Source organism: Mercenaria mercenaria, chromosome 9, assembly GCF_021730395.1.
Source record: "Mercenaria mercenaria strain notata chromosome 9, MADL_Memer_1, whole genome shotgun sequence".
Taxonomy (NCBI): Eukaryota; Metazoa; Mollusca; class Bivalvia; order Venerida; family Veneridae; genus Mercenaria; species Mercenaria mercenaria.
Genome location: NC_069369.1, coordinates 46,194,357 through 46,217,997, shown reverse-complemented (window position 1 = coordinate 46,217,997; position 23,641 = coordinate 46,194,357). Strand labels below are relative to the sequence as shown.

Here is a 23,641-nt window from a genome sequence, read left to right as displayed (position 1 = left end):
TAGAAGTGATTTATTGGCCAAGTTGTTCGACCCTCGAATAGTTAAACTTTTCACGCTGCGCTTAATTTGTTTCTAAATATAACAAAAGCTACATTATATATCAATATAAAGAACATACATGATGCAATACATAATAAATGTCGCAACTTTTTACAAAAAAAAGAAAACCAATAGTTGTTTCTAATTTTTCTAATGTTGTTTCTAGAACAGTACTTTCTATTTTCTGTTGTCTTGATAATTATTTCACTAGTGGGTATTAACTGTTTCTTGCTGTGTTTTACAAAATATTATTGACATTTTTAATAGTTTGTAGTTACGACATCTGTGCTAAATTTTCAAGCTTCGCTTCAATGAGGATTATTCTAAAAATGCCCCAATTGATCTCCTCTTAAAAGACACACGCCCTTATTAACGCTTACCAAATTTATTATAACCGGTACTAGCATAATATCACACAGACAGCATTCAGTCAGAAAGTCTCAAGCCGTCACTTCTTTATCCGAATAGCCATTATAAGCTTCCATAATACATATAACATGTACCTGACTCCCCTGCGACAGTTTTATTTGTTCATATTTTATGCTTATTGGAATTACATCCATTAAACGTATCATACATGAAATTTTATTACAAAGAAGGTCATGGTGTTAATTCTGTAATCAATTCTTTAGTTTTAAGTGCCATTTTATTGTGATTTTATATATGCTTAATAATGTATCGTCGCGCGCATTTTAAAATGTATTAATGATGAAGTATTTAACTTTTAAAGCTCCCTGTTTAATGAATCGTTTTTATTTTTAAGAAAAAAAAATGATAATTTGCATATATGTACCGAGGCGTCTCAAGGTAAGGAAGCATGTAAGTGACATGTTGAACTACTTTGTGAGAAATAGCAACATAGCATCTATGTTGCCATGCCGAGACATACCGCAGTGATGGTCGTGCACGGGGTTACTAATTCGTGTTGTGCACGAATCTATACACGAATCACTCGTCCATACGACACAGGAACCTTTAACGTATCTCTTCCAGCGTCTAAGGATTCCACGAAAATTTGTGACGCAAATCTATGCTAAACTTTACGTTTGTTAACTTTATCAAAACAGAGGTAAACTTAGTTCAACGTACATATGCTTTATTAGTACAGTGGTATGCTAAACTTCGCGTGTCCGTGCTTTAGTAGTACAACGGTATGCTAAACTTCGCGTGTCCGTGCTTTAGCAGTACAGTGGTATGCTAAACTTCGCGTGTCCGTGCTTTAGTAGTACAGTGGTATGCAAAACTTCGCGTGTCCGTGCTTTAGCAGTACAATGGTATGCAAAACTTCGCGTGTCCATGCTTTAGCAGTACAATGGTATGCTAAACTTCGCGTGTCCATGCTTTAGCAGTACAGTGGTATGCTAAACTTCGCGTGTCCATGCTTTAGTAGTACAGTGGTATGCTAAACTTCGCGTGTCCATGCTTTAGTAGTTTAGTGGTATGCTAAATGTCGCGTGGCCGTTCTTTAGTAGTACAGTGGTATGCTAAACACTGGTGTGCTCAGTTGCGCGTGAACTATACTTTATTAGTACTGTGCTGTGCTGAACTTCGCGCGGATATGCTTCATCAGTATGTAGCGTTAATGGTATGTTAATCTTCCCTTTGAACTGCTTTATCAACACAGTGGTGAATATGCTTCATCAACATTGTGGTATATTAAACTTCGCTTTATTTGTTTCGCGGATTCTGCAGATGTTATAACACGAAAAAACATGCGTTATCCCTACAGTGGTACGTAAAACTTCACGCTGCAATGGTGTGTTGCTGGAACTATTGTCATTACTGCTATCAAGGTGGCTATCCCACGACTCTGTCTACATTAAGGGTAATGCTCACGTCAATTTTCTGGCATTGTTTTATACGAAAATAAAGATAATGATTAAGTCTCTGTTCCATATTTCCGTTCCATATTTCCGTCAAACGAAGGACGAACTAACTTCCTGGAAAGGTTAAAATGTTACAGAAAATATAAATTATTAAATTGACGTGTGCAATTCCCCTACTGTTGACAGAGTCACAAAAATACTTTTGAATATTTAAAAAAAAACTAAAAGGTGCATGCATACAACATTATGTCCGAAGATCGCGTGCATTTTATTCTTTTCTGTAGTATACTATTTTACAGTCCATTTATCATTAATGGAAAAATCGTGAAAAACCTACTTGAGGCTTAAAATAGTATCCGATTTAGTCCATCCTCGAAATACTCAGGCGGGTATCCGCCTCACATTGGTTATATAAGCTCAGCTGAACTATTAGAGCAATAGCGTGAAATCTTATTCTTTTATCACAAATGTAACAACCAAGTCTAGATACGATATGCTTTGATATCGGTAACAGGGATTGGTAAAACCAAATATAGAGAGGATATGCTTTATTATCAGTAGATCTATATCTAACAAGGTCTGGTGAAACCACTGATTTTGTCACCAATGTAACAGCTACACCTTAGAGAGGATATGCTTTAATATCAGTAACAGGGACTAGTAAAACCAGATATAGAGAGGATATGCTTTAATATCAGTATACATAACAAGGTCTGGTGAAACCACGGATTTTGTCACCAATGTAACAGCTACACCTTAGAGAGGATATGCTAAAATATCAGTAACGTGGACTGGTAAAACCAAGGATTTTGTCACAAAAAATAAATAATCGACTTTTTAGTCTAGTTTTCATAACGTCAATTACGAATTGTGATGAAATGAAAGCAAAAATGACAACACATATTATAGGACATGTTCATGTAGTTGTAGGAGGATATATATATATGATTTATCTATGAATGCAGTTGACAAAGATCCTGTTAAAAAGACATCAGAAAACTGTTATTACCTATAAAACTGACACCGTTAACACTATGAAGCTGACGCTTTTATGATGTAGTCATTTTGAATCAGGGTTAATGGGTTAAACCATTATTGTTTCACGAGTTTCGTATTCTCATATATTATAGAAATCTTTTCTCCGTCCCCACGAATATAACACAGAGATTTAACGATCCTACAAATGATATGATCCAGATTTTTTTTTTACAGATAATGTAATTATACACGAAATATTTCAAGTGGCAGAATATACTACCATTATTGGTCCTGCAAAAAGATCATATTCCCTTTAACACAAAGAAATAAGAAATATTTCTAACAAGAGCTTGATACAAACTATACACCATATATACGACTTGATACAAACGATACACCATATATACGACTTGATACAAATGTAATTACAAGTGAGTTGATGAAATTTTCTCTGTAACCATAACTATTTGATCCAGCGTGATAAATTATGAACGAATCCTGCTGACGTTAAAGCCTGTTAAGATTTTAAGCAAAAATTCAACGACACGTATTTCAAAACATCAATTTTCATAGCAACAACGAACGTTCTATCTTGGTATTTAAAACGCAAAAGAAGATGTCATAATAAAGTATTTCGATTCAATTCAAATCAATATATGCTTACAGAAATAATCAATAGCATCAAGACTTATCAAATCTCTGTCATAAACCTGTTATAGGAGCACTAACTATGACAGTTTGAAAGGTTGTATGTGTCAACTTTGTAGCCCATGCGGAATGTAGGCAGTATGCATCACGTCACATACTGTAATAAGAATGATTAATGATTTCAATCTTTGCTCACAACTTGTAATTCCAAAGAAACTTACTTTTCTTGTAAATGAAATAAGTAAAAAAAAAACGTGCAGATGCATACAGATAGTTCTAAGAGATGCAATAAAAAATGTAATATTTTATATTACTATAAAGTAGGGGAATTGAATTGGTAAAAAATGACAAATAAAAAGAAACCGGTTTAATGACCGACTGAAAAAAATCCTCTATAATCTATTGCAGAAATTTTCTGTGGGAGAAAATCAAAATTGTCTGCGTTTCAATAGGGATAATCTGGCTCAATAGTAGTACTGCCTTGCTAAAAGTGTCATTTTGGCGAGGACAAAACGGGACGATAATTTGTTTTTCTTTTGTTTCGTCATCTCGATATATCACCCCTGCCACAACGACGTCTCGTCATCTCGACACAACGACGTCTTACGAAAGCACGTCAGTGTTAGGGCGCCGTTCCGTCATGTATATTACTTTCGTGCGTTGTCTTTCTCGTTTTGTCGTTTTGACGGGTGCGAAAGCACAAGACAAAAAAGAAGACAAGATATCGTTATTTTATTTCGTTGTGGCGGGGCGAAAGAACGATACAACGACACAATGAAAAAAAAAATCAACAAAACATCGTCACGGTTTTCTTCATGGCGGGGGCGACAGAATACGGTAGAAATCAGCCAACAGCGTTAACTGTGATTTTAAGATTTTGCTGTTAGATGAAGTTATGTAACAAAAACTGATTAGTTTAAATCAGTTGAAATGGCAGATCTTCGATAAAATATTAGAAAATAAGTTGATGTTTCCCATGTAATCACCTCAGCATGCATAACTATGATAACCTTGTACGATTATATAAGTAACGGATTGTATATCTCCTCTTGCAGCGAAGCAGACCTCCGTATCAAGACACAGAAAGACAGAATCGGCAGCAAATATGTGAAATTGGTTTATAAGCAGTACACAGACGCTACCTTCTCACAGGAATCATTAAAACCCGCGTACCAAGGGTAGGTATTGGTTTATAAGCAGTACACAGACGCTACCTTCTCACAGGAATCATTAAAACCCGCGTACCAAGGGTAGGGATTGGTTTATAAGCACTACACAGACAATACCTTCTCACAAGAATCATTAAAACCCGCGTACCAAGGGTAGGGATTGGTTTAAAAGCACTACACAGACAATACCTTCTCACAAGAATCATTAAGACCTGCGTACCAAGTTAATTATCTTGAGTTTGTGTATGAAACACAATACTATACCAAATGACAAAGAGTGACATGATTTTTTTATCGTCTGAAAAAATGGCAGTAATTTAGTGGTGGGGGCGAAATCGGAAACTTATTTCAATGACAGTGGGTACCGGGCAGTATCGATAGGGGCTTTAATCCAGAATAATGTTTCACATCCCCGGTACACTATTGACACTCTGTTTGAATGCTTGTAACAGTATTTTTTTCTCATGTTCAGTAGTGCCGAATTTGAAATGAGGCCAGAACTTAATAGTTATTAATTATCATCATGAATTACCTGCAGTTTCCATTGTTCTGCTCTGAATTTGGATATGCAGGACAAATATAGCACAAAGCAAATGTGGATGTTTATAATAATATATCTGTATAAATAAAAACGTGTACTGGGGGAACCTAAAAAAATCACGAAAGAAAGATGACATGGACAGTTCATTTACATGTCCTACCTGTGATAAATAGCACAGATATTTTACTAGTTTTAAATACAATTATACATCAAAATACATCAAAGAAATGGGACCATAAGTTGCCTAAAGCATTTACAAGATTTTCATTTCATTTGTTTGATTTTCTTGATGTCAAACCCCAGTTTCTGTATTTTAATCGAATGTTGGTACGAACAGGTTTAAGATGTATGGAATCGTCAAGTAATTAAAAGAAACAAATTCAGGAACCGTTTTTTCCTGAAAGTATATTCAAACAAAAGTAGAAATACAAATCGTGTTATTTTTGCCGAGAGGAAAGGAAACTGAATTGACTTTATTAAGCAAATTTACAAGTGCATCGTCATAATTTATCAAATGAATACGCATATGTAAGGTTCAACACTTGAATAAATATGCACAATACGTTTTTATTTATTATTACAAATTGACGTTACATGCGAATATCTGATTAATTGTCTTTATTTCGGAAACAAAGCGTTTTACAAAACACTGCCTTGTGGTACACCGCAGCATGTTGAAATAAACCATCAAACGGAATTTTAGTCAATTTTAGGCATATATCGATAAACTCTGGTCATGATTGTCAGTAATGTATTACGACATAAATCGACGTCTCAGAATTAGAAGGGCGTAAGTGGAAAATCATAGCTTTCGGCAAAATGAAAAAAAAAAACTGCCTATGACAGATACGCTCTTCTAATTCTATAAAAAATAACAGAAGGGCGTAAATGGACCATTCTGGTACAATACGCCCTTCTATTACTATGATTGGAGACAGAGGTAAGAGATATTGTAATTTTTTTCATAAAGTGCTATTAGAGAGGATTGATTTTATGGCCAAGTGTTTACATGACTCTAACGACTGATGCCAGTCTATCTTTTTTATATTGGACAAACAGTTCAACTCGTTTTCGGCAATGTTGACTGACATAAAGCGTAAATTCGAAAATATATCACTTTCGTTTCGAGTTTAGATACAGCTATTTTGACGGATAACATTGGGGATTAGGTTTGTTTGTTTTACAGTTATGTTTAGCTATGTGGAATGAAGAATTATTAGCTAAAATATCATTACACCAGTTTCAAAAAAGAAGCATCTATCCTTTTGCACTGAGGTCATCATATATCCGGCACTTTCGGTCGCTTATTTTTTATGCTCGGTGATATCAGACTTACAGCGTATTTGTGAGATCATTCTATACACCGTGATATTCAGTTTTCGGAATAACGCTTTATGTCAGTCAAAATTGCAGGAAAAGAGAATTTGAATCGTTAGTCAAATAATAATTATTAAAAAATTGGTGAAAGATTATTAATGCTAATTCAATATCCATATACAATGTATATCTATAAATAGTGATATCTAAAACTCTAACTATTCTAGATATAGAAAATTGGATGTGACTTTAGTCAGTTTTCCTGTCTTTTTTAGCTATGTTGGACCGACATTAAAGGGTGAAGTAGGGGATATGATCTACGTAACATTTAGAAATGCCATTAAACGAAAAAAGATAAACTTAAGTGTTCATCCGCACGGGTTATTCTACTCGAAAATGCACGAAGGTATGTATGAAATATCATAACCATTTCACGCAAAATCCCTGAGATAGTGAATTCGTTTTATTAGCTCGACTATACGAAGTATGGAGAGCTGTCCTACTCGACCCGGCGTCGGCGTCGGCGTCCTTCCGCGTCCGCACTTTGTTTAAAGTTTTGATGTACTTTCTCTTTATCTCTGTAATTACTTGATTTGTTTCAAACTTAAAATAGCTATTCCTCATCATCACCAACATCAAATGGCACAAGGGCTATAACTCTTGCACCAATATGTCATGAATTACCTCCCCCCCCCCCCCCCCCCCTTTTGACTTAGAATTTCAGGTTAAAGTTTTGGTGCACTTTTGCTCTATCTCAGTTATTACTAAATTGATTTGATTCAAACTTAAAATAGTTGTGTCATATCATCACTCACATCATATGACATAAGGACCATAACTCTTGCACCAATATTTCATGCATTATCCCCCTTTTTACTTAGAATTTCATGTTAAAGTTTTGGTGCAGTTTCACTCTATCTGAGTTATTACTAAATGAATTTAATTCAAACTTAAAAAAATAGTTGTTCCACCTTATCACTCACATCATATGACACAAAGTCCATAACTCTGGCACCAATTTTTCATGAATAATGCCCCCTTTTACTTAGAATTTAATTAAGGTTAATTTTGATGTATTTTCGCTATATCTCTGTTATTTTAGAAAGGATTTGATTCAAACTTAAAACAGTTGTTCCGCATCATCATTCACATCATATTACACAAGGACCATCATTCTAGCACCAGTATTTCACGAATTATCTCCCCTTTTTACTTAGAATTTCCGGTTAAAGTTTTGGTGCACTTTCACGCTATCTCGGTTATTACTAAATGGATTTGATTCAAACTTAAAGTAGTTGTTACACATCATCACCCACATCATATGACACAAGGTGCATCACTCTTGCACCAATATTTCATGAATTATGCTCCCTTTTTGCTTAGAATTATACTTATTTAATGTTTTGATAACTTTACCTTTATCTGTCTTATTACTTAATTCTTTTGACACAAACATAAGCTGTTGTCCAATACCTTCATCCACATTGGAGTCATTAAACACTCCAATGACTGCTCCAGCTTCCTCAGATGTGCCCATTTTCACTATCCAGCATCGAAATAGTCGAGCGCGCTGTCTCCTGTGACAGCTCTTGTATAGTTCATGCTATTGTCAATTTCCTTGGAACTTAGGTTATTCTACTGTTGTGATTATTGTCAGAACACCATTGCTGTCATTCTTATTTTTGTTATTCTATATTATGTTAATATCACTGTGTCGTGAAAAATTACGCCATGTTGTCCACGTGAACCTATAAGCCTATTCGAATGATATATAGTAATTATATTCTACACTCTAAACTTTATTTATAAATGTTTTGAACTTATTTGGACTTTAACCCAGGTTTTCAAAGAATATCTTTATACAAAAACAAATTTATACCCTCCACCTCACCCCCGTGGGTATTTGAATATAGGTGGTATTCCTCATCTTTTTACATTTAACAGTGTTTAATTCTTCGAAATAGATTAAGAAGTTATTGTTACAACCATTTAAGTTCTTAAATTCTAATAAATATTACTGTTTGTGTATTTGGAGAGTTAACTTTGTCATACACACTACGGAAAATTCATGTACGTGTCTATAGCATAGTGAAAATCTTCCATGTACGTGTCTATAGCATAGTGAAAATCTTCCATGTACTTCTGATGAATTAGATTTAGCTTCCTCTTTCATATATTATAATCGTGTCGTGAAAAATTAATTTTGACTTGAGAAATTGCCTACATGCATATTTCAGCTAAAAGTAATATAAATTTATGTGCGTATACTTCATTGTGTCCCACTTAGTTTAAACGATATTTATTTTGAGACAACATACACATGATATGTACAGCAAATTTTCACACTTTAAATGCATGGATTGGAAAACAAGCTAGTAGCTTATATAATTTTCTTTCCACTTAATTAATGTAGAAATATTTTTGTAATCTATCGCAGGTGCGCTGTATTTAGACGGAGAAAGCACTACGGCCAAGGTTGATGACTCCGTACCGCCAGGTGGATCTCATATATATGCCTGGAACATTACAGAGAATTTCGCACCTACAGTGTCTGATGATAAATGTATACCATGGGGTTATCATTCACATGTGGACTCTATGACAGACATTGAAACCGGACTTGTTGGGGTGCTCGTCACTTGTAAACCAGGTATGTGCGATGGTGGTGTATCTATACTTCCACGAGTTCTTTTAGGATAACAATCGGCAAATTGCGGTATTCTCCGTGTACGACTTCGGTATTCTCTGTTCTTTTTTCGGATTCATTAACATGTACGCACAAAAAATGCCGAACTGCATCTCGAGAGTATGTTATCAAAAGGCAACTGCAGAGGGTCATAGGGCTCTTCTACCTTTAAGATACACACACACTGCTACTTGAGCAGAGGGTCACAGGGGTCTGCTACCTTTAAGATACACCCACAGTGCTACTTGATTACTAGTAGTTCACTATTGTGTAGAATCCGCACTTCCCCGAAGTGACGAATATTTATCATGATGATTCGATAGAGCTCGGTTTATGTAGGGATAATACACGTTTTTTTGTGTGTGTGTATTAACGTCTGCAGAAGCCTGCGGGATTGTGACCGAAACCGAAGGTGTTTTCATATATGATGACTTGACGATTCCGGTACATTTTTTATTTACCATTCCTGTTGTTCTTGGAAACAGTAAACATGTTTTAAATATCCGTATCCAGGGCCCAGAAATAAACAACACTATCAAAAGCATATCGTAGATCCGCACTCTCCTTATTGAGCTAAAAGGACGTGCTGCGATAGTATAATTAAAACGAGTGCAGTTAGATATCATAATTGTAACAAGGGCAGTAAGATAATATGATTGTAAAAAGGACATTTAGATTGTATGACTGAAACGACGACAGTAAGGCTGCATGATTGTAACGAAGGCAGTTAGATAATATGTTTTTAACGAGGGCAGTAACATCATATGATTGTAACGAGGACAGGCAGTTAAATAATGTGATTGTCATGGGGAAAGTTAGATTGTATGATTGTAACGAGGACAGTTAGATAATATGATTGTAACGAGAGCCGTTAGATAATATGATTGTAACAAGGACAGTAAGATTGTACGATTGTAACGAGGGCAGTTAGATAATAAGATTGTATCAATACGATTGTATCAAGGGCAGTTAGATAATGTGATTGTTACGACGGCAGTTAGATAGTATGTTTGTAACGAGGGCAGTTAGATTGCATGATTGGATTGTAACGAGGGCAGTAACATGATATGATTGTAACGAGGGCAGTAACATAATATGATTGTAACGAGGGCAGGCAGTTAAATAATGTGATTGTCACGGGGAAAGTTAGATTGTATGATTGTAACGAGGACAGTTAGATAATATGATTGTAACGAGAGCCGTTAGATAGTATGATTGTAACAAGGACAGTAAGATTGTACGATTGTAACGAGGGCAGTTAGATAATACGATTGTAACAAGGGCAGTTAGATAATGTGATTGTTACGACGGCAGTTAGATAATATGATTGTTACGAGGGCAGTTAGATTGCACGATTGGATTGTAACCAGGGCAGTTAGATTGTTTGATTGTAACGAGGACAGTTAGATAATATGATTGTAACAAGGGCAGTTAGATTGCACGGTTGGATTGTAACGAGGGCCATTAGATTGTTTGATTGTAACGAGGGCAGTTAGATAATATGATTGTAACCAGGGCAGTTATATTGCACGATTGTAACGAGTGCAGTTAGATAATATGATTTAACGAGGGCAGTAAGATAATATGATTGCAGCGAGGGAAATTATGTTGAATGATTGTAACGAGGGCAATAAGATTGCACAAATGCAACGAGGGTATTTAGATAATATGGTTGCAACGACAGCAGTTAGATAATATGATAATATGATTGCATGAGGGCAGTTGGATTGCACTATAACGAGGACAGTTAGATAATATAATTTAAACGAGGGCAGTTAGATAATATGACTGAAACGAGGGCAGTTAGATTGTATGATTGTAACAAGTGCATTGTAAAGAGGGCAAACAGATATAATTATTGTATAAAAGCCATTAGATAATATGATTGTAACGAGGGCAATTAGATAATATGATTGCAACGAGGGCAATTAGATAATATGATTGCAACGAGGGCAGTTAGATGATATGATTGTAAAGAGGATAGGTAGATAGTATCGTTGGATCAAGAGCATGCAGTTAGATAGAAATATAACTGTAAGAAGGGCAGTTAGATAACATAATTTTAAGGAAGGAGTTTGAGGGAAGTTAGATAGTATAATTGTAAGGTGGGAAGTTAGATAATATAGTTGCAAGGAAGGAAGTTAGACAGTATAATTGTAAGGAGGGAAGTTAGACAGTATAATTGTAAGGAGGGAAGTTGAGGGAAGTTAGATAGTATAATTGCAAGGTGGGAAGTTAGATAGTATAATTGCAAGGAGGGAAGTTAGACAGTATAATTGTAAGGAGGGAAGTTAGAAAGTATCATTGCAAGGAGAGAAGTTAGATGGTATTACTGTAAAGCATGATTGTAACAAGGACAATTTAGTTACATGATTATAACGAGGACCATTTTGCGGTACGACACTAACGAGTGTTATTGTTTTTTAGCTCGGCTTTTCGAAGAAAATGTAGAGCTATTGCACTCGCCCTGGCGTCGGCGTCGCCGTCGGTTAAAGTTTTTGATAAAGTCAAATATCTCTGTTACTAACAAAGCTATTGACTTGAAACTTAAAATAGTTATTTACTATCAAAGTCTACACCAGGAGAAACAATCCCCATAACTCTGATTGAATTTTGACAGAATTATGCCCCTTTTTAACTTAGAATTTTTGGTTAAAGTTTTTGATAAAGTCAAATATCTCTGTTACTCTCAAAGCTATTGACTTGACACTTAAAATACCTATTTACCATCAAAGTCTACATCAGGAGAAATAATTCCCATAACTCTGATTTGAATTTTGACAGAATTATGCCCCTTTTTAACTTAGAAATTTTGTTAAAATTTTTGATAAAGTCAAATATCTCTGTTACTATTAAAGCTTTTGACTTGAAACTCAAAATAGTTATTTACTATCAAAATCTGCACCAGGAGAAACAATTCCTATAACTCTAGTTTGAATTTTGACAGAATTATGCCCCTTTTTAACTTAGAATTTTAGTTAAAGTTTTTGATAAAGTCAAATACCTCTGTTACTATCAAAGCTTTTGACTTGAAACTTAAAATACTTATTTACCATCAAAGTCTTCACCAGGAGAAACAATCCCCATAACTCTGATTTGAATTTTGACAGAATTATGCCCCTTTTAACTTAGATTTGTTTTGTTAAATTGTTTGATAAAGTCAGATATCTCTGTTACTATTAAAGCTTTTGACTTGAAACTCAAAATAGTTGTTTACTATCAAAGTCTACACCAGGAGACACAATTCCCATAACTATAATTTGAAATTTAACTGAGTTATGCCCCTTTTTAACTTGGATTTTTTTTTTACTGGCAAAGCTCAAATTCAGAGTCAAGCACTGAGAAAAGTCGAGCGCGCTGTCTTACGGACAGCTCTTGTTGTTGTTGTTGTTCATATATGAAACCTTTCTTTGTTAAATGATATGTGTTTCTAGTATATCAAATAATTTAAGAGATTTTTTTGAAGTATTGACTACTAGTACATAAGTACTGGACTAACGAAATGACCTCTTGTCCTGCTGTGGCATTGCCTAAATGTATTTTTTTTTTATTACAGGAACGTTAACTCCGGATGGACGGAGGATGGATGTAGCGCAGGAGATTGTTTTGTATACAGAGGTTACTGACGAAAGTTCAAGCCACTATGCCGATGTCAATCTCCGGCGGTGTCTAAATCCTCGCGTCTGTCGGAATCTTCTGAGAAGAAAAGATGAAAGATTCATCGAAAGCAATAAGATGTATCATATAAATGGCTATGTATACGGAAACTTGCCGGGCCTCGAAGTTTGCGAAGGTGACGATGTAGCAATATATACGTTCGCTCTTGCTAATGGAATACACACAATGCAGATTTACGGCCAGACGTTCATAGTAAAGAACCACAGGTAAGAGCCAGACTGTTGGTCTAATCTGTAATGTTTTTGAAACATGTAAGTTCTTACCTCGGACTGAAATCTTTACTGGCTGATGTAGGAAAACAATGGGAGGCACAAGCATCCCCTGGAACTATCGACAATTGTGTCATTGTACTTTAATTTATGTCTCCTTTATTTTCCTATCAGAGTGCACAAATCTGTATGCATACTTTAATTAGTAATGTTAATATTCATTACGTTTATTTTAGAATGGATGCGGTGTCAATTTATCCAGCTTCTTTTATGACCGTAAATACAGTACCGATCAATGTTGGAACATGGTTGCTAGTGTGTAGGAATAACGACCATCTTCACGGTATGTGAAAGTTTATGTGAATTATCAGCGTTAAAGTAACAACGCTTAAGCCCATTTTTATATGCCCATATGTGAAAACGGGACGTATTAGCTGATAGCGCGTGTGTCTGTCTATCTGTCTGTTTGTCCGTCATATTTCATGTCTAGAGCCACGAGGTCGAGAATTCATAGCAGTCTATGCTCACAACAGTTCCACCTCATAAGGTAACAAGATTAAATTACCAGTTGGTATGATGAATTAATATGACTTACAATGGGTCTATGGAAGCGTCTTAGTGTCATTCGCGTAAAGTAAAATGTTACTAAAATGGCTTTTAGTCTTGACTGTTTTTCTCAAAGATGAAGGTACTTCTGTACGTTCGGATCTATATTTTATTTGACATAGACTTTTCAAAGCATCATTTTACATTTGACGAATATTCTAACGTAACACTTAATAAATTGCGAATATAGTGGACGGATAGCTCAGTGGTCTGCACACTGGCCTTCCAATCCTGAGGGCGGGGGTTCGATCCCCGGCAGCTACTTGGGAATTTTCAGAAACGCTTTTCAGTGTTTCCCACCCAACTAGAGGTGTACTGGTCAGGAACCCAGGCAATCCTTGCGTGTATCAGTGCTATAAACTGGACACGTTAAAGAACCAGGCTGTCTATTCGCAACGAGCTAGGCTAAGTTAGCCGGACAAGCCTGTATCTGATTTCTGATCTCTCTGTCGTGGGGGCTTTGTCTCACTCTGTCCCTCTGGTCAGATCGCTGTGTCTGTACTAATAGAGGGTGAATTATGCGCCCTGTGTGGCTGCATTTGAACTATGTAAAGCGCCTTTGAACGTGAAATTGATCATGAAAAGGGCGCTATATAAATCTGGTATAATAATAATAATAATATCTCTCTATCTCGCGTGGACTATATCGGAGAAAGTTGGCACAGCGTGCATTTAGAAAAATATAAGATCAGGTCAAAATGCGTTAAAACTCAGAACTCGGAATCGTACAGTTTAATCATTTAACGATCTCCACCCACTTTTGAATAGTCACAAAAGTAGGCATTTATTTAACGCAATTTTAAGCGAACAAATTTCATAACAAAATCAGAAAATCAGAAAAATAGCGTTATTTAGCCAAACCCAAGACGTTCTATTAATTGTTTTGTCGTGTTTGAGCACATTTTTAGCGAAAATGCTATATCTAGCATGTTCGACCCGAACCGCGGGAAAAGGTTTGACAGCAGAAGCACATTGACAGACTGAAATTTCAAGACATTTTGTGATATGCTGACCTATGCACAAATACTGTACATGGTTTCTTGGCCTAACAACCCTCATTTACTGTCATAAAAGTTGTCGAATTAAGATCCAGCAAACTCGTAGTCCAAATCGTTCATTAGATATGCAGTTTTGACTAATTTTATGGTTAGGTGTTCCACCATGCGTTAGTTACAGACTTCTGTTTGCCTGCATACAAGCTATACCACAAAATGTAACAGTTTGCTAATTAAGTTGAGTTTTATTAAAATTTTATATTAAGTCCCGTCGTCAGAGGAGGAAAATGATTTTAGCGAAAAATGCTGTTACACAGAATTTTCACAAATTGATTGTTTCTTAGTATCGCTCCGTATTTGAATGAATAGTTTTTACAAAATAAATAAAACTCTAACGAGAGCTAGAACCTACCAACCTACCAACCAAAGTGACAAAACCAACGAACTGTGCTATCTTTTAAACATAAAACTTACCATTCTCTGTTTGTGTGTTATGTAAATTTTCACAGACTGGGAATTTCAGAATTGAAACGCGCACGATTTGCCCGTTTTATTTTCATACATGTGTATAGGTTCCCTAGAATCATGTGTAAAATAAGGAAATACATACATAATTGGAATGTTGTGAGAAAATCTTATAAAATGAATATTCTATTCAAAAATGAAAAGTGTTGAGTGAGATCTTTAGTGTATACTAAAAATGAAAGCAAATAAAAAGGTTCATGCGCTTGATTTGAAAAAAAAAACACACAAACAACTTCATCCTCAAATAAGTTTTCATAAAGGAGGTTTATCATTTTGTTGATATCTTTCATATATAAGAAATCTACAATGTAAATTTTATTGAATTCGAACAGCAGAAAATCAGCGCCAACACATAATATGTGTAAGTGCATATGCTTAAGTTTGAGATGTGAGCCACGCCATGAGAAAACCAACATAGTGGCTTTGCGACCAGCATGGATCCAGACCAGCTGCGCATCCGCGCAGTCTGGTCAGGATCCATGCTGTTCGCTTTCCAAGCCTATTGCAATTAGAGAAACCGTTAGCGAACGGCATGGATCCTGACCAGACTGCGCGGATGCGCAGGCTAGTCTGAATCCATGCTGGTCGCAAAGCCATTATGTTGGTTTTCCCATGGCACGGCTCATATTTGCTTATGATTAAAGGGCACCTCAAGTTTGAAGCTGGTTTTATGACAGTTTGGACTTATTTCACATACAAACATTTTTAATTAAGTGTTTTCATTTTAAAAAAGAAATATGTATAGTGCTTTCAATTGCCAGTATAGTATGCTTTGTGTTTCCATTTGACGGGCCTAGCTTTCGAGTAAATGATGTAATGCTAGGACAATCTGTAATAATGGTCTCTGATAACAAACGTGTAGAAGAACCTTAAATAATAAAGTGGAATAAGAGATGCGTGTACATATTGTTTAACTTATCAGATATTTTGATTTTTCTCTACCAGTACACTACCTTTCTTGCAGACGGTATGACGGCATTTTTCAAAGTGAAGCAGTGCGCCGTTGACGCATTACCCGATACACCGCCGGGAAAGAGGAAGCGGTATTTTATCGCCGCCGAGGAGGTGAACTGGAATTATATGCCAGGGGGTAAAGACCTTTATACTTCAGGAAAAATTGAAATGGACCATGGATTTTCAAGGTACTAAAAAGAAATATATTTAAATGATTTATTTTGAGAACGTAAAATATAGAACACATGTGTGAGGAACACGAATAATAGTATGTAACTGAAGAAAATAAGAGGGGAATTCGGGCGAGCATGTCACTTACGCATTTGCAGAGTAAACTACAGCCATGTTACAAAATTTTGACCGTTTTATAGAGCTGAAGTGATGGCGTCATTTATCTAGAAAGGGTAGAATAAAGCCTGGACTCGAGGCATTCGGGAATAAAATTATTTATGATTTCAATAAGGTAATATAATAGGGTTATTATAACAGTGGCTCGATCTGGAATGCTTTATTCGGCTTGAGTGGATTTTTGCTAGATCGGATCTCACCAGGCGCGCAAGCACCGAGTGTGATCCGATCTTGCAAAATCCACGAGAGCCGAATACAAAATCCCAGATTTAGCTACTGTTATAATGACCCCTTTATTATATAACTCCACCTTTTTGTTTGGTGTTTCGTTATTGAACGAAATTTTCTATGTTTATCGATTTTAGAATGGAACTTAGTGAAGTTTTTATGTGCGCTATTTATAGAACTGTGTCAGGTCATGCATATTAATTAGAAAAAGTAGTCCACAAATATACAATACAAAAGATACAATACGGATTTTTTTCTGCCTGTTCATATTTACTTGTGAAATACAAGCCGATATTTTTACAGAATTTATACAGGTATATAATAAAAACCAGCACAGAACATCAGTATGTTGTTTCAGCAGTTCTTACACTAACTGGTACGCACCTCCACAGAACGTCAAATCACAATCTTTAAAAAATTCTAACATCAGTTAAGTAATATCGTCATTTTATTATTTAAGTGATTCTTTCAAGAGAATAAGTAATAGATTGGTATTATATACAGGTGCGAATCTGTTATTTCTGTAAAATTTTACATTTTTACAATTTTGTAATACGCAACAGAACGTCAATTTTTTGGTTTCAGTAGTTCTTACTTCAGTGAAGCAATATACACATGCATAAAACGTAAATCTATTGTTTCAGTAATGTTTCAGTGAGGTAATACGCACCTACATAGAACGCAACTCAATTGTTTCAGTAATTCTTACATAAGTTAAGTAATATACAACTGCATAGACCGTCAATTTATTGTTTCCGTAATTCTTTCACCAATTAAATATTACGCACAGGTCTGCATAGATTACTAAGAACGGCATTTTCTTGTTTCAGTAATTCTCACCATCACATGCACCATGGAGAACACCATGACGCTCTAGGAAACACATATAAGAAAGCGGTTTTTGTTGAATATGAGGACGAATTTTTCAGGTAAGGTAAACAATACTATATATATTTATATAATGTAGAAATACTGTAATGTTAAGTGAGGTAAATAACCACAATCTGAATGTAATGCTTTAAGTGATATATAAGGATGTAAAATATGAATAAATTAGAGTGTTTACACTGTATAATATTATTACTTATCTAGAACTTGAAATATGTCTTATTTAGGTTTTCTGCTTGACGAGATAGACATTTGGTTGCACGATCTCACGGACGCTCATTTATATTGTATACAAGTTTTATTTTGAGACTGTTTTGCTGAGGAGTTTCTCGTCATTTATTATAGAAGAATGAAGCCAAGACCTTTAGATGAAGAACATTTACACATGCTGGGACCACCAATAAAAGTTGAAATAGGAGATGAGGTTGAGGTAGTGTTTATGAATAAAGCCTCGAGACCTTATTCCTTCCTTCCGCACGGTGTCGGGATTGACAAGTCACAGGAGGGCTCCGTATACTATACCAGAAACAGTGGTATAAACTTTTTGTAATTGACGAGACCCTGTAGTAATATTAAAAAGGCGCAAACAAGATGTTCATAGTAGTGACAGTGGAATTTTAGTCATTAGCAGTTTTCTTGATTTATTACAGTATCCGTTCTTTACGCATATATACTTCTTCAGCTGTGATATTATTCCCAGCCCTAACGTATTTAAAGGTGTTTTTTTTCTTGTGTATTTTGCGTGAACATTGGAAAACGTAATTCCAGTCATAAATTCCACTTTATTAAGACACAGAGAGTTTGCAATAAAATAATATTTTATACCTATGTCTTGAAAAGTTTAGTAACTTTCCTGTCTGTAAATTAGATTTTTTTCGTCATTTTGATTATGCTGTAAATATTAGCTGGAATCTCTGACTGGCCAAGTTTTGAGACATCAAAAATGTATCGTTTTAAATGTGTTACAGATGTGCAAATTACATTCAGTTATCACTTTCTTCTTTCAAACACATTAAATATATGCAATGTCTGTACTTTCATTTTTAGCTCGACTATTCGAAGAATAGTCTAGCTATTCTACTCACCCTGGCGTCGGCGTCGGCGTCGGCGTCACACCTTGGTTAAGTTTTTGCATGCAAGTACATACAGCTATCATTTAAAGGCATATAGCTTTGAAACTTATTTATTCTTTTTCTAGGTCAATTACCAACCTCACTGGGTCAAGTTCCATAACTCTAACATGTATTTTGAGCAAATTATGCCCCCTTTTGGACTTAGAAAATTCTGGTTAAAGTTTTACATGCAAGTTACTATCTCCAAAACTAATGCAGATATTGAATTGAAACTTCACATGTGTCTTCGAGGTTATAAAACTAGTTGATAGCACCAAGTCCCATAACTCTGACCTTCATTTTGGCCAAATTATGCCCCCTTTTGTACTTAGAAAATTTTGGTTAAAGTTTTGCGTGCAAGTACATACAGCTATTACTAAAAGGCATATAGATTTGAAACTTATTTTTTCTTTTTCTAGATCAATTACCTACCTCACTGGGTCAAGTCCCATAACTCTGACATGTATTTTGGCCAAATTATGCCCCCTTTTGGACTTAGAAAATTCTGGTTAAAGTTTTGCGTGCAAGTACATACAGCTATTACTAAAAGGCATATTGATTTGAAACTTATTTTTTCTTTTTCTAGATCAATTACCTACCTCACTGGGCCAAGTCCCATAACTCTGACATGTATTTTGAGCAAATTATGCCCCCTTTTGGACTTAGAAAATCCTGGTTAAAGTTTTACATGCAAGTTACTATCTCCAAAACTAATGCAGATATTAAATTGAAACTTCACATGTGTCTTCGGGGTTATAAAACTAGTTGATAGAATCAAGTCCCATAACTCTGACATGTATTTTGGGCAAATTATGCACCCTTTTGGACTTAGAAAATCCTGGTTAAAGTTTTGCGTGCAAGTACATACAGCTATTACCAAAAGGCATATAGCTTTGAAACTTATTTATTCTTTTTCTAGGTCAGTTACCAACCTCACTGGGTCAAGTTCCATAACTCTTAACATGTATTTTGAACAAATTATGCCCCCTTTTGGACTTAGAAAATTCTGGTTAAAGTTTTACATGCAAGTTACTATCTCCAAAACTAATGCAGATATGGAATTGAAACTTAACATGTTTCTTCGGGGTTATTAAACTAGTTGATAGCATCAAGTCCCATAACTCTGATATGCATTTTGGTCAAATTATGTCCCGTTTCGAACTTAAAACTCTTTTGATATTTAACATTTTGGGTAATAATTTCCTGCTTCTGTGACAATATTTCGAATAGTCGAGCTTGGCTGTCTTACGGACAGCTCTTGTTATCTTTTCTTTCTTCCCTATCTGCCAGTAGACGTACCATACGGCCTGATAACCCAGCCAAGACAGGTTACAAAGTACCACTTTACAGTACCCTGGACCGCAGCACCTACTGCAGACGATCCAAACTGTCTTTCTTACACATATCATTCCGCGGTAGATATGCGGAAGGACACAAACACAGGTTTAGTCGGTCCATTGCTCGTCTGCAAGCCAGGTTCTCTGGACGATAAAGGAAAACAAGTAAGTTAAAAGAAGAAACAGAAATGTCTGATAAAAGAAAGATGACAAACTAAGAGTGTTTGAAACTGAAACAACTCCATTTATGCAAATATCAAGACTTTACTTCCTGTTCAGGTCAGTTTCATCTGAAAATCATCAATATTGTACTAAAACCGGAAACTTGCGGTCATTTTTAACATCGACAAAAGTTTCAGTAACATTTTTCTTTCATTGACAATATACTATCTGAATTAACATAATTCATTTCATTTTACATGGACTGAACATGCCGCAAACTTTCTTTTATTGCCGTTTATTTTTCTGTTGCAGATTCATGTGAACAAAGAAATATTCGTCTTGTTTCAAGTGGTAGATGAGAACCTATCCTGGTATATCGACGAGAGTATAAAAGAATTTTCTCCAGATAAAGCCCTGCTGAATAAAAATGATGAGGCCTTTAAGCACGGGAATCTTATACATGGTGGGTACCATCTCCTTTAACATTAAATCTTATACGTGGTGGGTTCCATCTCCTTTAACATTAAGCCTTATATTATACATGGTGGGTTCCATCTCCTTTAACATTAAGCCTTATATTATACATGGTGGGTTCCATCTCCTTTAACATTAAACCTTATAAATGGTGGGTACCATCTCCTTTAACATTAAACCTTATAAATGGTGGGTACCATCTCCTTTAATATTAAACCTTATACATGGTGGGTACCATCTCCTTTAACATTAAACCTTATAAATGGTGGGTACCATCTCCTTAATCGTGTCTTGAATATAAATTAAATAATAGTTCGTCAGGATGTTTACTTCTACAACTTCTAAATCATCTATTTAAAGATCAAGAATTGAACTTTTTTCTGAAAAAATAATTAAAAAATATACGATGCGGTTCGAATAGCGAAAATTAGGATAAAAATACTTCAGATACATTGTATTGACTATTTTCAGCGATCAATGGGCGTATATACGGAACGCTGAATGGAATAGACATGTGTTTAGGAGATCGAGTGTCTTGGCATTTTCTCGGTGTTGGTTCAAGCAAGGACTTACATGGTATAGCACTCGAAGGCAACTCTATGGCCGTGAATGGACGAACCCTTGACTCGAAAGTCATCATCCCGGGCCTCGGGTTTACAGGTTACATGCATCCGGACAATGTCGGTCAGTACTTGAGATCAAAACTTATCGATAGATATGTTTATAATCTTGACACTGATTTAAAGTAGCAATGTACTTTTATTCCTCCTAACTACCGAAAAAAATCATTATATCGCCGAAATAGAAGATTCAAAGGGAAAGGCAACGCTGTTTCAATATTCATTCTGTCTGTAAGTCTTTTAAAATCATTAAAGTCTATGAAAGAATTCACGAAATCGGCAGTATAATCGTTTCAATGTCCCTTCAGTTTCCATTATTAGGTATAAAATTTTATTTCATTCATTCCTAAAAATCATCTCTTTTTTCTTTTTAACTAGAATGACAGAAATTGTCATGCGTTATATATTTAAATAAATAAGTCACTTTTGAAATAAATCTACTAAAAACGGAACTTTGCTAAATAACTAATTCAGTAGTGTGTAGAAGCCTTTATAAACACTTCTCAAATGATCAGTAATTCTTAATTTCTCATTTGATGTATCTTTTTTTAAAGCGGTCTGATTATCATTTCAAATGGCGGTACAATGGCTTTTATATGCATCCAAACTCTGTTTTGGAAAAGTATATAAATTTTAGTTAACCATTGATATTAAAATATATAGAACAAATTTGTTTTACATCACATACTTTCAATGCCTGTCATTTTTTGTCAGCACACAAAGATCAAAAATAAATTGAAGATACATGAAGTTAAATATGGTTTCTAAAAGCGTCCTAATACATTAAAGGTCAAGGGTAAGATTGATAGAAAGGAATGTTGATGTACCACACATTCTTGCCAAAACTGTTCTGCCTAAATAAGGTATATTTGTGAGAATTACAAATTAACATCATTATGTGCAATTTGCAAAGGGAACGCTTCCGGTATCAATACAGATCGGTTGACACGAGGGAGCCAGTGGCGCATTGGTTATCAAGTTGAACTAGTCTAGCAATCCAGAGGGAGCCAGTGGCGCATTGGTTATCAAGTTGAACTAGTCTAGCAATCCAGAGGGAGCCAGTGGCGCATTGGTTATCAAGTTGAACTAGTCTAGCAATCCAGAGGGAGCCAGTGGCGCATTGGTTATCAAGTTTAACTAGTCTAGCAATCCAGCTTCGATTCTGTATGCTTAAAATTATTTCTAAATGCAATAAGCTCATAGTCAACAGTTACTCAACAAACAAGGCGATCGGGAACACGATGGATGTTCCACGAAACTACTGTAGCATAAGGGGCTTTTCAGTCATAGAGGTTGTGTTAAGGAGAAATGTGGTCAGCAAGAGTTGTGGTTCTTAAACACTGCACTCCCTCTCACTGACCTCTATGAATATGTAAAGTATCAAGTCAATACCTTGCATAGTATTCGAGTTATGCCCCGGACAAGGTTTTCAAAAAAGAGAGATAATTCACGAATGGGACATCCTAGAGTTATGGTTCCTTGTCATAGCGCGTTCTTTTACTGACCTGTATAAATATATAAAGTATGAAGTTAATACCTTATAAAGTATTCGAGTTATGCCCCAGACAAAGTTTTCAAAAAAGGGAGATAATTAAAAAACGGGACCACCTAGAGTTATGGTTTCTTGTCATTGCACTCCCTCTTACTGACCTCTATCAATATGTAAAGTTTGAAGTCAATACCTTGCACAGTATTCGAGTTATGCGCCAGACAAGGTTTTCAAAAAGGAATATAATTAAAACATGGGACCACCTAGAGTTATTGTTCCTTATCACTGCACTTTCTCTCAATGAGCTCTATCATTGTATAGAGTTACACCTTGGTACCTTCAATATGTGTTGAGTTATTCTCCGGACAAGAAGTGTGACGGACGAACTGACGGACAGACGGATAGAAGGACGGACGGACGGACAAGTGTGGCGACTATATGCTCCTCCCTTTCGGGGAGCATAAAAAACGAGAAGCTCTACTTACTGAGAAACTGAACCGCTTATACCAATCTGCCTTAATAATATTATTAATAAACAGCTTATCTTATACAGGAAAGTGGGCCCTGTACTGCCACACCCATCACCACTTGATGGCAGGTATGACATCCATGTACAGTGTTAATGTGTGCCAGGGACCACAGAGCCTCCCGGTGGTACCTATGAAACCTTCCGGCGGATGCCGTCGGTATTATATTGCAGCTGTAGAGATTGAGTGGAACTACGCTCCGTCAGGAATCGACAAAATTATTGGAAAACCTCTCACAGACGATTCAGCGTATGTATTGGTACTCACATGCCACTATTTGTAGAT

General features: G+C 35.7%; 1 protein-coding gene across 2 annotated transcripts in view; it reads left to right on the top strand.

Annotated features, from left to right (window-relative positions):
• Nucleotides 1-23,641, top strand: part of LOC123547025 (hephaestin-like) — a 36,996-nt gene that overhangs the window by 4,971 nt on the left and 8,384 nt on the right. Inside the window, exons 2-13 of one of the 2 annotated variants that reach the window (XM_053551326.1) lie at nucleotides 4,547-4,669; nucleotides 6,794-6,924; nucleotides 8,956-9,168; nucleotides 12,761-13,088; nucleotides 13,328-13,434; nucleotides 16,182-16,359; nucleotides 17,578-17,676; nucleotides 17,981-18,168; nucleotides 20,041-20,249; nucleotides 20,559-20,709; nucleotides 21,192-21,404; nucleotides 23,383-23,605. In XM_053551326.1, the coding sequence (XP_053407301.1) occupies nucleotides 4,547-4,669; nucleotides 6,794-6,924; nucleotides 8,956-9,168; nucleotides 12,761-13,088; nucleotides 13,328-13,434; nucleotides 16,182-16,359; nucleotides 17,578-17,676; nucleotides 17,981-18,168; nucleotides 20,041-20,249; nucleotides 20,559-20,709; nucleotides 21,192-21,404; nucleotides 23,383-23,605 (2,163 nt within the window). Of the gene's footprint in view, nucleotides 1-4,546; nucleotides 4,670-6,793; nucleotides 6,925-8,955; nucleotides 9,169-12,760; nucleotides 13,089-13,327; nucleotides 13,435-16,181; nucleotides 16,360-17,577; nucleotides 17,677-17,980; nucleotides 18,169-20,037; nucleotides 20,250-20,558; nucleotides 20,710-21,191; nucleotides 21,405-23,382; nucleotides 23,606-23,641 lie in introns of both variants that reach the window. The other variant, XM_053551325.1, reaches the window with a different exon arrangement.